General features: G+C 35.4%; 1 protein-coding gene and 1 long non-coding RNA gene across 5 annotated transcripts in view; both read left to right on the top strand.

Moving 5' to 3' along the window:
- LOC140334062 (uncharacterized) overlaps positions 1 to 13,678 on the top strand; it is a 420,558-nt gene that overhangs the window by 402,732 nt on the left and 4,148 nt on the right. The window lies entirely within an intron of this gene.
- The window catches only part of RHOBTB3 (Rho related BTB domain containing 3), a 32,344-nt gene that overhangs the window by 14,518 nt on the left and 4,148 nt on the right, over positions 1 to 13,678 (top strand). For all 4 annotated transcript variants that reach the window (XM_072416145.1, XM_072416142.1, XM_072416144.1 and 1 more), the window contains 7 exons: positions 1,776 to 1,872; positions 3,292 to 3,639; positions 4,320 to 4,432; positions 8,355 to 8,454; positions 9,488 to 9,661; positions 11,200 to 11,366; positions 13,461 to 13,557. In XM_072416145.1, coding sequence (XP_072272246.1) covers positions 1,776 to 1,872; positions 3,292 to 3,639; positions 4,320 to 4,432; positions 8,355 to 8,454; positions 9,488 to 9,661; positions 11,200 to 11,366; positions 13,461 to 13,557 — 1,096 coding nt within the window. The remainder of the gene's footprint in view (positions 1 to 1,775; positions 1,873 to 3,291; positions 3,640 to 4,319; positions 4,433 to 8,354; positions 8,455 to 9,487; positions 9,662 to 11,199; positions 11,367 to 13,460; positions 13,558 to 13,678) is intronic.

Raw genomic sequence — 13,678 nt, 5'->3', positions numbered from 1 at the left:
TAGAAAGAACAGTAATTGGTAATCTAGAGAGCTATTATGAACAAAGCCTGTGTGCAAGTTGTCCATTCTTTAGCTGGAAAAAATAAAACCTGTTAAACAGCAGCTAAATAGTACATACCATCTTTACTCGAAAACAAAACAAAAATAACTGATCCCCTTTTATACTGAGAAAACTAATTATAAACCAAGGCCTTTACTCCTACCTCTTTGTGTTCCAGCCATCAAATGTCTTTATCCCAACATGTCCTTTGCTACCCACCACATCATTCAGACTCAAGATATGGTCAGAGGCAGCTGAATGGAGAAGACCCCTGAAGGCTGAAACCAATAGACCCCACCTGAATCCAAATCAAGATTTAAAATACAATGTGCTTTTGGGAGAAAACTTTGGTTTATATTTGAGTAGTTATAGTAGAAAAAAAATCACTGTTTTAGTATTCAGTGAAACCTTATATGATTCTTTTGATTGAGCGTTGTTTTTAACAAATCAAATATTATTTTAACTAAGTGGCACTTGATGAAAGTTCACATGATTAACCCATTCCTTGCTTCTCTACTCCTACCAACTGTTGATGGTTGCAGATGATAAGAGTAGAAGATGCATATGAATGTTAAAAATTTTAAAAACATCCAGTTTACTCCCTAATTTTTAAACCCACAACTGCAGGAAAAAGAAATGAATTATTTATCTTTAAGTCTCTATGAACAAGTATAAACTGTGCACATAAATTCACATGGTCAAATATTATCTAGTTGCTGCTGTTAGATCTGTAAACAACTCATGATGGGATAGGACTCAGTAGAACTGAATTTGAAACAAAGGGGCATTGAATGATGGGTTATTTTAGGTTAAACTGTTTGTTTTGATGGATAAGGAAATAATTCTTTTTATTATTTGACTTTATATTGTCTCCTTCACAAGATGTTACTAGCTGTATAGTTTGAAGGACATAAATGATTTAAAGTTCTCTAAATTTGTGGACATTTGTTATTTTTTTGGATCTGTTTTCAAATTTTTTTCTATCATCAATAAATATAAGGCTGTGTATATGTCAAATAATTGTCATCTGTGATGAATGGTTGCAATTGTTTCGGGCGAGAATCTGACAATCCGCCACAGCTGATCAATGTATGACAACTGGGAACAACCGCTATGCACATTATTGGAGGAAATTACAGGGGGCTGCCGCATGCTCTTTCTCCCCTTTTCCTGTCCATAAAACCGAACAGGCGCTGTGTGTACACCATATGGTATTATATGTTTATAGTAATCAGGCACTATGAAGTTTAACTTAAAATCAAGGACAGGCATATGTGGGGGGGTCAACATTACTCACTTGAAGTTTTTCAACATACTGCTAGCAAATCTTTTGAATCCTGGGCCAGATCCATTCCAGGTTTGCAGAATCACTCAGCTGCACTGATGAAAGTGTATCCTCTCCAGCCTTGGAGAGCTTTAATAAATCAGGCCTATTAAAAACAATGGAGTAGTTTGCAAACATGTATAGTAGTTTATAAATGTTTCCATTGAAAACAATCCTGTTTTAATATTTTCCTTGCAAACTTTCAAAGTGAAGAGGCTCAACCTTTTTACTAAATGAGCTTCATTGTTTACCTAATAACATATCTGTATATAAGTCACTTCTAATCATTGTTTGTACAATCCCAAACACTGCTAGTTCTGAAATAGACATACTTTTGTTAATCCTAGATAAAATGGGCTGAAGTTGTCTTCTCCTGCCATTCATCTGCTTGTTTTCCTTTTTTGTTTTTAGTTGGAATATTACATAAACAAGACCGTCCACTGCAAGTCTGTAGTAAATGGAAAGAAAAAAAAGAATAGGATTAAACCTCCAACACTTCTTCTGCCAGGTAATATTATGGGAATTCCCCTCATTCTGCATTTAGTATATGAGGTTACATGTGATTTCTTGTTAACGTGTTTTCACAAGTTAATGAACTAATCATTAGTATGAGATCACCTAAAATCCCACTGTCCCACATTTGTAATATTCACTTCATTATTGCTACTGAACTAACTAGGTATTTATGTGATATTCTTTTTGCAATCCTAAATGAAAAATCTTAGTTTTTTTTAACTTATCAATTACTGTATAATAGGTAAAGGATCTAAAAGACTGTTAGCAACCTTACCTTCTCCTACCTTCACAGGCCAGTGAGATGTTGCAGACCCTGGTACTATTTAGGAAGGGGCCTTCTTTTTTTAAGGCCTTTTCCTTTTTGAAATACCGTCCTAATGCCGAAAGACATGTGGGCTAGTATTTATATAGTAGGAAAGTTTTCCAGCCATGTTGTTTTAAATATACTAGACAATAGACCTAGTTTTAACTATAGTATTTAAAAATGTAAAATATTGCATATTAGCAGATTAATATATTTTTCTGTGCTGTTCCATCAGTTGCAGACAGGGTGACATCTTATCATACAATGCAGAACTAGTAGGTGCGCATTGTTTTTTAGGACACTCAGGGCCTGCTTAAAATCTGAAGCCCTAGATAGAATGGGGAGAACAAGGGATAGGATGAGAAAAACCCTCTAGCTGTTGGGACCTAAACGTATCTTTGTGCTGCTTTAACATGTGTTATGTAAAGGTTATGAAAAGGCTGTCAATGCACCCTAATGTGCTTAAAATGGCACTGACACTGACACAGTCATCCATAGTTTCCAACCTTAGTGGTTTTTTTAATGTGATATAGACATCAAACTGGGATCCGAATTGGTAAAAACATGAAAGTCAAATGCAGCAAGTTGTTTTCAGTGTATCTGAATTATTTACATTTTCTTTAAATTTTTTCTGAGTTACAAGTGTATTCAAACTCAGACACAACTATGTATATGAAATTTCCAAAGACATTCGATGAGCGTTTTCTAATGTAGCTTTTTGTTGCCAGATTGAAAGCCTATATAATGTCTATTAGTTACCAGCAAACTCTGCTAGCCAAGGCTTGTTGAGGGGAAGCAATGGTATCAGTTGGGAACATTATCTGATTGCAGTTGTATTCTCACAATAAGCTGACACTGACGGTTTCTGCAGTACTTCCCACACTCACTAAATGTTTGGACAATGCTACTGTTTGTGTTTATGGACTTCATAGTATGCATAAATGCTCAAGGACAGTGTGTGCTATGGTTGATGAAAAATTATTGTTACATTTTAACATTAGTGTAACATTTTTTTTTTTGCTGGAAATGTCATCTGTAACAAGCATTTAATGCATTACAATTCTCAATATAACCCCAGTGTGTTTTTTCCCCACTTTTTTTTTACAGCAAAGATGCCAGTTCTACAGCATGAGCCTTCGCATTATACATCGGACATCCAGGATTTGCTAGTTCACAGCCAGTGTGTAGATGTCCTCTTCTGTACAGAGGAGTTGAAGCCCGTCTCTGGAGCACACAGAGTGGTGCTGTGCAGCATCAGTGCTGTTTTTGCACTCTTGTTTGTCCCTAACTCCAGTGAGAATGTCTCGGACCAGTGTGTATACAGAACAGCACATTTCCTATTCTCTGTGTACAAAGAATCTGCAGACACTGTTCACAATTCTCCAGTCAGGGTCATTGTTAAAGACTACACCTTCCAAAAGTGTTTACCCGACACTCTACACTTTATTTACTCAGGTATTACATAAACATTGTCCTTTTTTAATAACTTTACTATTTTTTATTGCATGTAGTCTGCATGTTATTTTTTGTGCCTTTTGCAACCCACCTTGCAGTGTTGTGGTACACACAGTAATGCAATACCATACACTCCAGTGTGTTGCACTGCCAAAAACTGTGCAAGCCCAATTTCAAGGTTTGTAGCAGTGGTGGAGTGCTAAATGAATGGGCTGCATTAATGCAACATTCGCTAACATACAACAAATATGTAAATAGTTACTTCTAATGATTCACCTACTTCTGGTGCCTGCAGATATTTCTTTGCAAATAATGACTTTTTGAAAGACAGAATTCACATTAGGAAGGTAGCTTCTCACACATGAGATACCTGATGATAGGTGCGGCAGAGTGAGTTACTTATTCCCAGCATAGATGTTTATGAGGAGCTCCTGTGACAGTAACATAATGCCAACTGTAGTTTATTCAATTTATAACTTAAACAAGGGTATTCTGCCAGTACAATATTCATGGTTGAGCACTGCATAACTAAAATGTGTAATGAATGTTTTTCATTCTTTGTTCCAGCCATAACCTATACATGTTGCTTAAGAATTAAATTAAGCTAAAAAATCTGTAGCAATAAGATTTCAATAACAAATCAAGTTTCAGTTTTTTATACCAGTCTAATCTTCTTATAGGTGCATCTAAGTGGGAGCTCCTGGAACAACAGATAAAAGAAAAACTGAAAGATGGAGAAAAAGTGCATCATGTCTGTCAATTGTTACAATGTGTGCTTAGGAAACCAGGCCAGGTTTGTATTATCAGTTCCTTTAAATTGCTCTCGTATTTCACCTGGACTGAGAGGGCACAAAATTTGCCTTTTTTTTCTGGAACTGCTTTTTTATCTCTATTGTAATATCCTACATCCCAAACTCATGTCTAATTTATATTATTAGTTTCCTATGCCCTTCGCCCCTCTTAGTTTTGCTCAGTTTACTGACAAATGTCAAAGAGGTGGCCAGAAAAGAATGAAGAACCCCCATGACTCAACTTTCAAATGCAAGCCAAAGGTTGCATTCAGTATGAACTATGGTTGTATGTTTCGTGGGGCTGAAACATTCTCCTTTTTTAAATAATACAGGATCTTGTTTACATTGAAGTGCTTGCTATGTGTTTCTAATGCATGGAAAACAAAAATGACTGTCATCTTTTAGGATGCCAAGGAGAAGTTTGAGATGAGAACACTTTAATCTGACGGGCTAAGCTGCAACATACTAGTCATTATATCTTAAATACAGTGCATATTTTTAAATTCCTGGTGACACCCATTAGCTGTACAAAGAAGAGTCTTGAAAGCCTTGATTAGCTGTTTTTTGCAGCACAATGTAATGACAGCTATGAGCCACTAGAGGGTGCATGGAGTGTTAAAGGGAAGCTATACTTTATTCATGTGGATTTTTTTCTTTTATTCTCAAAAGGTTTATTTATGAGAAAAGGTAGAGAAGGGGGGGGGGGGGTAAGTAGTACAAAATATGGAGGAAAAATACATAGGAAAAAAAGTGTAAATTCTGGGAAGACAACAAAAGAGAACAACTTCTGATATAAAACAACATTCTTTGTTTTGTATTAAAAAAATAGGCAGTCTTAGTATAATATGCCCCAACTTTTATATAACATCCCCAATTTTTATATAATTGTTACCTTTTCTCCAGTGGATTGCTTAGAAACTGACAAAATCATTAAAGTACAAGGGAGGAAGGTTTTCATTTTAGGAGGAGAGTCTACAAGAGGGAAGGGGGTTCTCTAGATATAGGATTAAGGGCTAATAAACGAGATCCAAGGGTCCCAGGTGCTATTAGAAACTGCCATTTTGTTGTTAAGCATTCAGGTTAACTTATTGTTTGTCATAATACAAACGTTTTTGGTGAATTCTTGGGGATTGAAGGGGCCTTACAGTAGCAAGCTATAATTATACAAGCTGCCATAAATATATAGGGAATCAATAAGGAGGTAGACCTAGGCATAGTATCCTGTACTGTAGAAAAGAGCGCACTTTTGTAGTGTTTTAGATTCAATATGGTAAATTTGGATCAAAAATCTTTGAACTAGAGGGAAATACCTCCAGGGAGTTGTTAGGAGAAACTTTAGAGAGGGTGCCTGCTATGTCATGACATTTATTGGTTTCCATTCAACACCCAGATCAGCTTCACTTGTGACATGTAGTAAAGTTTATTTTGAGGACCAAACAGGGCCAAATATATTGAAGAAATTCTGCCTCTTCGAAGGAAGTGCAAGATTTTTCAAAAGCCGTAGATTGATAAGGAGGGGGAGTCCCCTAGACCTTACAAAAGAGCAAAGTTGCAGGTATTAAAAAAGGTCACCTGGGGGGGGTTGTGCTGTTTTTGCAAAGTGGTTACATTCAAAATGTCTCTACTATCTAGCAGGTCACCTATTTGAAACAACCCGATGTTAATCCTCCACTTGATTTGAGTGTTGTCACATCCAGGGAGAAATTCTGGATTATTCCATAGGATATTCATGTAGAATTTTAAACTGGTGTTTTAAATCTGTGCATTGCTATCTATGTAAAATCTTTGTTTTTACTAATAAACACAATTTAAAAATAGCACTAAATACAGAGAGAGCACAGGTGTTGTAGTCAGTCTGTTACCCTGGCATGTCAGACTGAAACTTCTAACAGCCATGTCATATGGAATTGTCACACTAAGATTTTTCAAAATGTTTTACAATGGCATTTTAAGGATGGTCATGCCAAGTAGCCTATCTCACAACTAATGGCTATATCTGTCAATACACCTAATGCTTTACCTTTTATATAGTTTTTATATAGCTCTCTTCCTTTATAACTTTTTATACCATTTGTTAAATATTTTTGTTTAATATTGCATCAGGTATTCTTTAATATTAGGGCTACATATAACCTAGCCTAAAACTAAAAATATTACGGTTATGAACTGCCTTATTTTTCACATTTTAATTTGGTGTATTTAACATTATGTGACAAACACTTATATAATTGATGACAGCAGACAAACTGACAAACTGACAAACATAAATATTATTTGAGAACAGCAAACCTTCATCTTGTGATTGCATTAATACTTGTAGATTATTTCTGAACATTTTATATTACAGTATCAGCAGTTCTGCATCTGATTTCCTGGAAAAGACACATGATGGTGTTGACAGACAGCTAGATGTTAAAGCTGAACTCCAGCCTTACCTTCAGTCTGGCACAGTTGTACAGGCTCCTCTCCTGTACTGAAGTTGCATAATTTGATAGTACTGAAATCTAATAGTTTTTCACTGTTTGCATTAGAATTTGCAGCAAGATGGATAGAGCACACTTCAATACTTGGCTGGAGGGTGTTCAGCATTATCTAGGCCTTTCCACCTTACTCTTCACCAACATTCCCCTCCAACGTCCTCAGATTTTCTCTTTATTATCACTTTTTTTTTTTTTACATATTTAGCCCTTTAAATAAATTCTAAATATTTTTCTGCTTCAGAACAAGAATGTAATACCATCTATAAGGCACTAGAGGGCACATGGATAGTTAAAGAAAATTTAAAGTCTTTTTAAATGGGGAATGACATTAATTATGATGATGCTTTTGCCTAAAGTTTCATCTGCTCAATACTGTATACTATAAGACGTCATTATAGCTGTCTGGTCTCTCATTACTATTTCCTGTTGTTTTGTTTATTATTCATTATTTTCATAGATTCTCTTCAATATTCGGGTTGCATATACCCTTACCATTACCTACTTTGTTCTTACAATTTTAATTTTGTTCATTTAACACTGTCGAACAACACACAGTTCTACAACATCAGACTTAGCAATATCAGTATAGGAGAGGAGCCTTTACAATGGTGTGAGACTGAAGGTAAGGGCATAATTCAGTTTTAATGTCTAGTGTCCATTTACTTCACTACAAGCCTTTTCTGTGACATCAAATGCAGATCTGTTGATACTGTATCGTAAAATTTTCAGCTGGGATCTGCAAGTATCAATGCAATCACAAGATCAAAGTCTGTTGTTCTCAAAAAATATTAATGTTTGTCAGCTGTTGTCATCAATTATAAAAGTGTTTGATACTGTTAAATACATATATTATTTACACTTCAGGAAAAAGGTCATTAATAATGGCAATATTTTTAGTATTAAGTTGGGGTATATGTGTCCCTAATTTTAAAGAGCATTTGAAGCTACAGGAAGTTGATAGGGCGTCAATACCTAGCTGAAGGAAGGCCAGCATTATCCAACCCTTTCCTCTCTAACCTTCACAAGAGTTTCCAACTCTCCCCTCAATTTCATTATAAACTCATTTTTATTACAGCATTTCATTTATTTTGTATTACAGAGAAAGAGGTGTAAACTGTGTCTGTTATTGGGAGAGGGCCAGAACCCTAAATGGGGTTATTTAGATACCACCACATTCACCATAAAACTCAAATTGGAGTTGTAGATGGACTTAGCTTGTAAGCAAAGGAAAAGAGATGCAACTGTAACCCCAAACCCTGCCGATGTGAAATAAGCCCTTTAAACCACTATTTCCTAGGTGCCACATTTTAGTAATGTAGCAATTTGTGTTCATGACATTTTACAGTACATTTATATTAATCCAAAAGCCCAAACCCTGGTAAATTTCTGATTTTTATTGATACATGTATCTCTGAATTGCTTCTGTATTTTTTTTATTTATTAGGTAACTATTCCAACAAATGAATCTTTTTCCTATTTTAAGCTGTCTCTTGGACAATTTTTTAACAACCCATTGTTGGCGGATGTAATCTTTCAAGTGCAAGGTACTGTGCAACTTGTGGAGGAGAAATCATAATATGTGTATCACCATGTGTAGTATATCTGTGTGGGATCTAAAGCCTACTGGCCTACAATAGTCTGCTCTTTACAGGGAACTGTATTCTATTTTGAGGTATTTAAATACAAGAATAGTTTATATTCATACACAAGAACAATGGTCTCCCTTGCTTTATGTACCCTCGAGCATTGGAGACAAGCTTCTTTTTGCAACATTGCATGCCACATTTCACAATGTATGTATTACAGTTTTTAATGAATGGAAATTAATTTCCTTTTTATGTGTGAATGGAATAAAGATGTGTAACCAAAAATCTTTTTTTTTTTGTAAATTCTGCATAAACAAGGTTGTGTGATGCATAATTTTGATATGGCAGTTTGTCCCCTTCTGTAAGAGTTGCTTGCTATTCAATGTGATGCAGCATGCCAGTTATTTATTTATTCCTCTGTCTCTGTGAAAATGGTGAAAATTGACTACCAGTTTTTCAAAATGTTTTTGAGGAAGGGCAGAATTGAAGTAGGTATTAATTGTTTGGGTGCAGTGAGCTTTAGGAGGCTCCTGAGGTTTACAGAATATCTCAACCCTTTTTTTTGCCAAACATTTACATGCTAAATACCCCTATTCCTGAAAAAAGAAAAAAAATCCATCAAATCAGTGATTGAAACAGAGGGTTTTCTTTTAGCCACATTTTGCCAAAAGTGAAAACCTTTCCCCGAAATTGCTCTCTTCATAACCAGTAGGAAAAGTAGACTCTCTACTGAGATATAGGAAATTTTTGTTAGCAGCTTTTCTGCTCACACTATTTATTTTTGCATTCATTGTTTTTAAGTGTATGTTATGCACAACAAGAGCTATGTACCCATATTTTTTTTTCTTTTGCGTGTAAGGATACAGATACCAGTGTACAGGTAAAGAAGAATCATCATGTGTATGGGATCTAGAATCTGTTATTTTAGGTAGCATAATATAGTTTTATTTATTACCGTTTGGCATTAACCTGCATTTTTCTTTTATGTTAGGTTCAAAAATCCCAGCACATCGAGCGGTGCTGGTGGCTCGTTGTGATGTCATGTCTGCCATGTTTAGTGGACATTACTCTGAAGCAAATCAAATAGTTATTCCTATTCATGACATGTCCAAAGATACGTTTCTTGCTTTTCTGGAATATATTTACAAAGATTCATATTGCCCTGGTAAGCAGGACTATTTGGACTTTAACTAAATTCTTTTACTCTTTTGGTCTGATTTATGGAATGTGAAAATGTGAAAGTGTTTTTTTTTAAAGCAACAAGATTGCCTGTGTTTCATTTTCATAGTTTAAGTTAAAGAGTTAAAGTTAAAAATGACTGATTAGCATAGCCATCATTCCTATCTTTCCTTTCTCGTCCCCAATAAACCAATCAGCAGCCAACAATCCACTCAAATTCCATGTGTAATAAAATAAAAAAAGTAGTGCCATCGCCAGTAGCTGCAGCACTTTTTTCATAATCTTTTTTGGTACAGATGTTGTTATTGTTTATAGCACAACCTATTAAGAAAATATATAAATACCATAGACTATAGAAGAGTTAATAGAAGAGTTGATTACTTAGTAATATATTGCAATCACAAACAATGAATTTGACCTGCTGCGATATTCTTTTGCCAGCGGCAGTGGTATTATTGTAGTCAGTGATGGATATCAGCCAACAGTGGGTCTCTGTCCTGAACCGACTCAGCACCTTTATGTGAGCCTTCATGCAACAGCACACTTTATACCTTCCTACCGGTATGTCCACCCCTGCATGCAGTGCCTTTAGTCTTTATTCTTCAGTACAGTGGAACAAAGGACTGTGTGCGCCTAAAGGGACATGGCTATGAACACTTTGGTTGCGATTCTCCCACCGTTTTGAAACTGTACTTGGCAGTAATAGAAGCAGTACTGTGACTGTCATAGAGCTGGCTTTGGGCTCTGTAATAGAAGTGATTTCAGCAGCTGTTAAGCAAATGGTTCAAAGTGGTTAAGCACTTCTGATGACCTTATTATAACCTCCTAAAAGGTCACAATATGCCTAACTAAATCAAGCAATCCTTTAAATTGGGAGTTTGTCAAGATTGACTCGACCTAATCAATATTTAGCAGAGCTAAATGGGTTTATATGAACATCAATAAAAGATTCCTGTAATTAAGAAATATCTAAACACATGTGCAGGAAGCAACTTCCTGTGACTTTTCTTATCATTCCTATCTTCCATCCTAATCCTTTGCACTTTCAGGTATGATGCCCATATGTTGCCATCAGTGTTTGATCCTTGAGGGGCCAATCACCAGGTCTAAGCTATTTAAAGGGGGGCAGACGTTGTTCATTGCAGGCACCATATATATGGTTGTATATATTGCTGCAAAAGAGCTTTAAAAAATGTGTATATAGGTTTTTATTTTGTATAGTGTTGGTGTGTGCATGTATCTTTTGGAGTCATATGTTTGCAAACAGGCACCATCCAATTATCACTTAAATATAACTTCTTATAAAATATACAAATAATTTTACCGAAAATGTAATAGTTATACTTCTTTCTGTTCCTTAAAATTCAAAATTAGGAAAGTTTCTTAAAAGGCTATATTGTTTAGATGAGTTGTCATTTTCTCTAGATCATGCCACATTGTGTTTGTTTCAATCACATTATGTTCTGTTTCTGGTATGATGTGCAGCTTAAACCACACCATCCCTAATTCTTCATTCTTTATTAGCCAGCATTCTACAAGCCATGTCACTGATGATTTGCTCTGAGATGTACCAGGTGTCTCGATTACAACATATATGTGAACATTACATTATCACTCAGCTCCAGAGCATGCCAAGCAGAGAGCTGTGCTCATCAAGCCTAAGTGTCGTCAGTCTACTTAAAAAGGCCAAGGTATGGTGTGATGCCTGCTCTACATAATGTCAAGTTGGGTTTATTGAATCTTATGCATAAGGAGGGACACATTATATTTGTAATAATTGCATAAATAGAACTTAAATATTATTCCTCTGAATGTTAACACTCGACTGTCAGTTAAATTTAGCAATCTTCTAAATTTTTAACAAAAACATTGATCAATTCAGTTTGTCTATTTTTATCCAGATTTAAGGATAGATTACATTTTGGTCTATGTATAGCAGGAGTTGTTTTGGTCAAACACTATCTGGCAGCATTGGTTTCTTGTAACCAATACTTCTTCATCTACTTTCCAGAAAAGGTCCACATTTCATATAGTATGAATCTTTGCATACAGTCTGCACATGCAGCACATATTCAATGTCTGCAAAAAAATATTTTGTAGATATTATATCCATAGGTGTCAATTGTCAGCTCATAGCTCACTTTTTACCTGTAAGTCCATGTCTCTAAAACTAGAATTCTGTTTTATGGGCCACTGTGAAAATTTAACTTTTCCCATAAATGTCTTTATTTTAGACCTGTAGTTTTATAACTTTAGGGTTCATTCGGGTTAAGAACCTAAGTTCAGCTTTTACAGTTATCTGTGTCCTAATTGATGAGTTTTCCTGGACTTTAGTGGTCATCAATACAGAAAGTAAGGGGAAATCTCCACTGACTCTGAATTCATATTTAAACGTTTTAGTGGACTTGTGCGCTCTGAAAACCTATGATTCACACAATTGGTAGGGGCAGTTGCAAAATACTTAGTTCTTTAATAATTTAGGGAATCCTTCCGCAATGGTTCTTAGAGGAAATGCCACCATATTCTATTGAGTTGCCGGTGGTTTTGCCTACACTCTGATTATTTATTTTATTAAAGATCATCAATCCAACATAGGGCCCCTTCACTCTTTATTTGTTTAACAAAAACTGCCAAAATTGAAAAGTCATGTATGAAAAACTAAGTACACCCTATGATGCAATGGCTTTTAGAACCACCTTTAGCAGAAATAATTGAAGTATTCATATTTTGTATGACTTTATCAGTCTCATTATTGTTGAGTAATTTTCTTTACCCCATTGCTTCAGTTAATTGAGGTTTGCAGGTATTTATTTATGTGCCCCCCTAAGGTCCCACCACAATATTTTGATCTGGTTGAGGGCTGAACTTTGACTGGGCATGACCTATTTCTGGCCAAATTATAGCTGTCGTACAGATGACCTTACATTTGATTATAGAATGATAATACAGCGGAGTTTGTGGTTGACTGATTGACTGCAAGGTGCCCAGGTCCTGTAAATAGAAAACAAGCCCAAACCATCACCCTGTATACTATACTTATCCATTGGTATAAGGTACTAAAAACATGTTGTTTGTTTAGTTGCAACTTTTCAACCTAAGCCCTAGGAGGTTTCTGGCAACATTTTCAAAGAAACCATAATTGTTCCATCCATTTCTAATTGTACTCTCATGAACTTGATTTCACATTCAACATGCTAACATATAGTCTGAATTTTCTCTCAGCATTGCACAATCTGACCTTGGGGTGCATTTGGTGGGGCATTGACTCCTGGGAAAATTGGAAACTCTGTTAAATGTTTTCCCTTGTAAATAATCTTTCTCACTGTAAAAAATGATGGACTTCTGATGCTTTGGAAATGACTTTTTACCCTTCCCAGAATATTGAGCAGCAAAAAATGTCTCCTTGGCATTGTGTTACCACACAACTGAAAGATCCAGACCAGCAAAATGCCAAAACGTCTGCTTTTATAGAGGTGGTCATACTTGCTGAAAATCATTTAATCAAGTTAATTTGATTATCAGAAGCTGGCTACACCGACTTTGTTAATTTCTATGAAGTTTTTCACATACTTCTGCATTTTGACATTACTAACACAATAGTGTGGTATATCATGTGCTGTTAAATAAAGAATGACACAGTGTAAAATGTGATGTGTTGTCATTTATCTTAGGTTGTATCCACCTAATTTTAGAGTAAATACATATATACATACATATATGAAAATATATATCTTCATTACGTGATACCCTAACTTTTACTTATTATGGTTTTTCCTGTCTTGCAGTTTTATAACTCTGAAAGCCTGTACACTTGGCTGCTCTGTTTTATTGCTGCACACTATTTAATCTTCAGCCAGAAGTTGGACTTCCAAGATCTTTCAGGTACGTTTAATGTATATTTAACATAATATAGAAGAACATAATAGTTTGCTATAAACTAAAAAGTGCAAACAAAAATATGGTGCACATCAATAAGAGAATGTGATTGGATTGTTAGGTCCTG

Source organism: Pyxicephalus adspersus, chromosome 6 (assembly GCF_032062135.1).
Source record: "Pyxicephalus adspersus chromosome 6, UCB_Pads_2.0, whole genome shotgun sequence".
Classification (NCBI taxonomy): Eukaryota; Metazoa; Chordata; class Amphibia; order Anura; family Pyxicephalidae; genus Pyxicephalus; species Pyxicephalus adspersus.
Note: the sequence above shows the minus strand (reverse complement) of the source record. Positions and strands in the feature narration are given on the sequence as shown.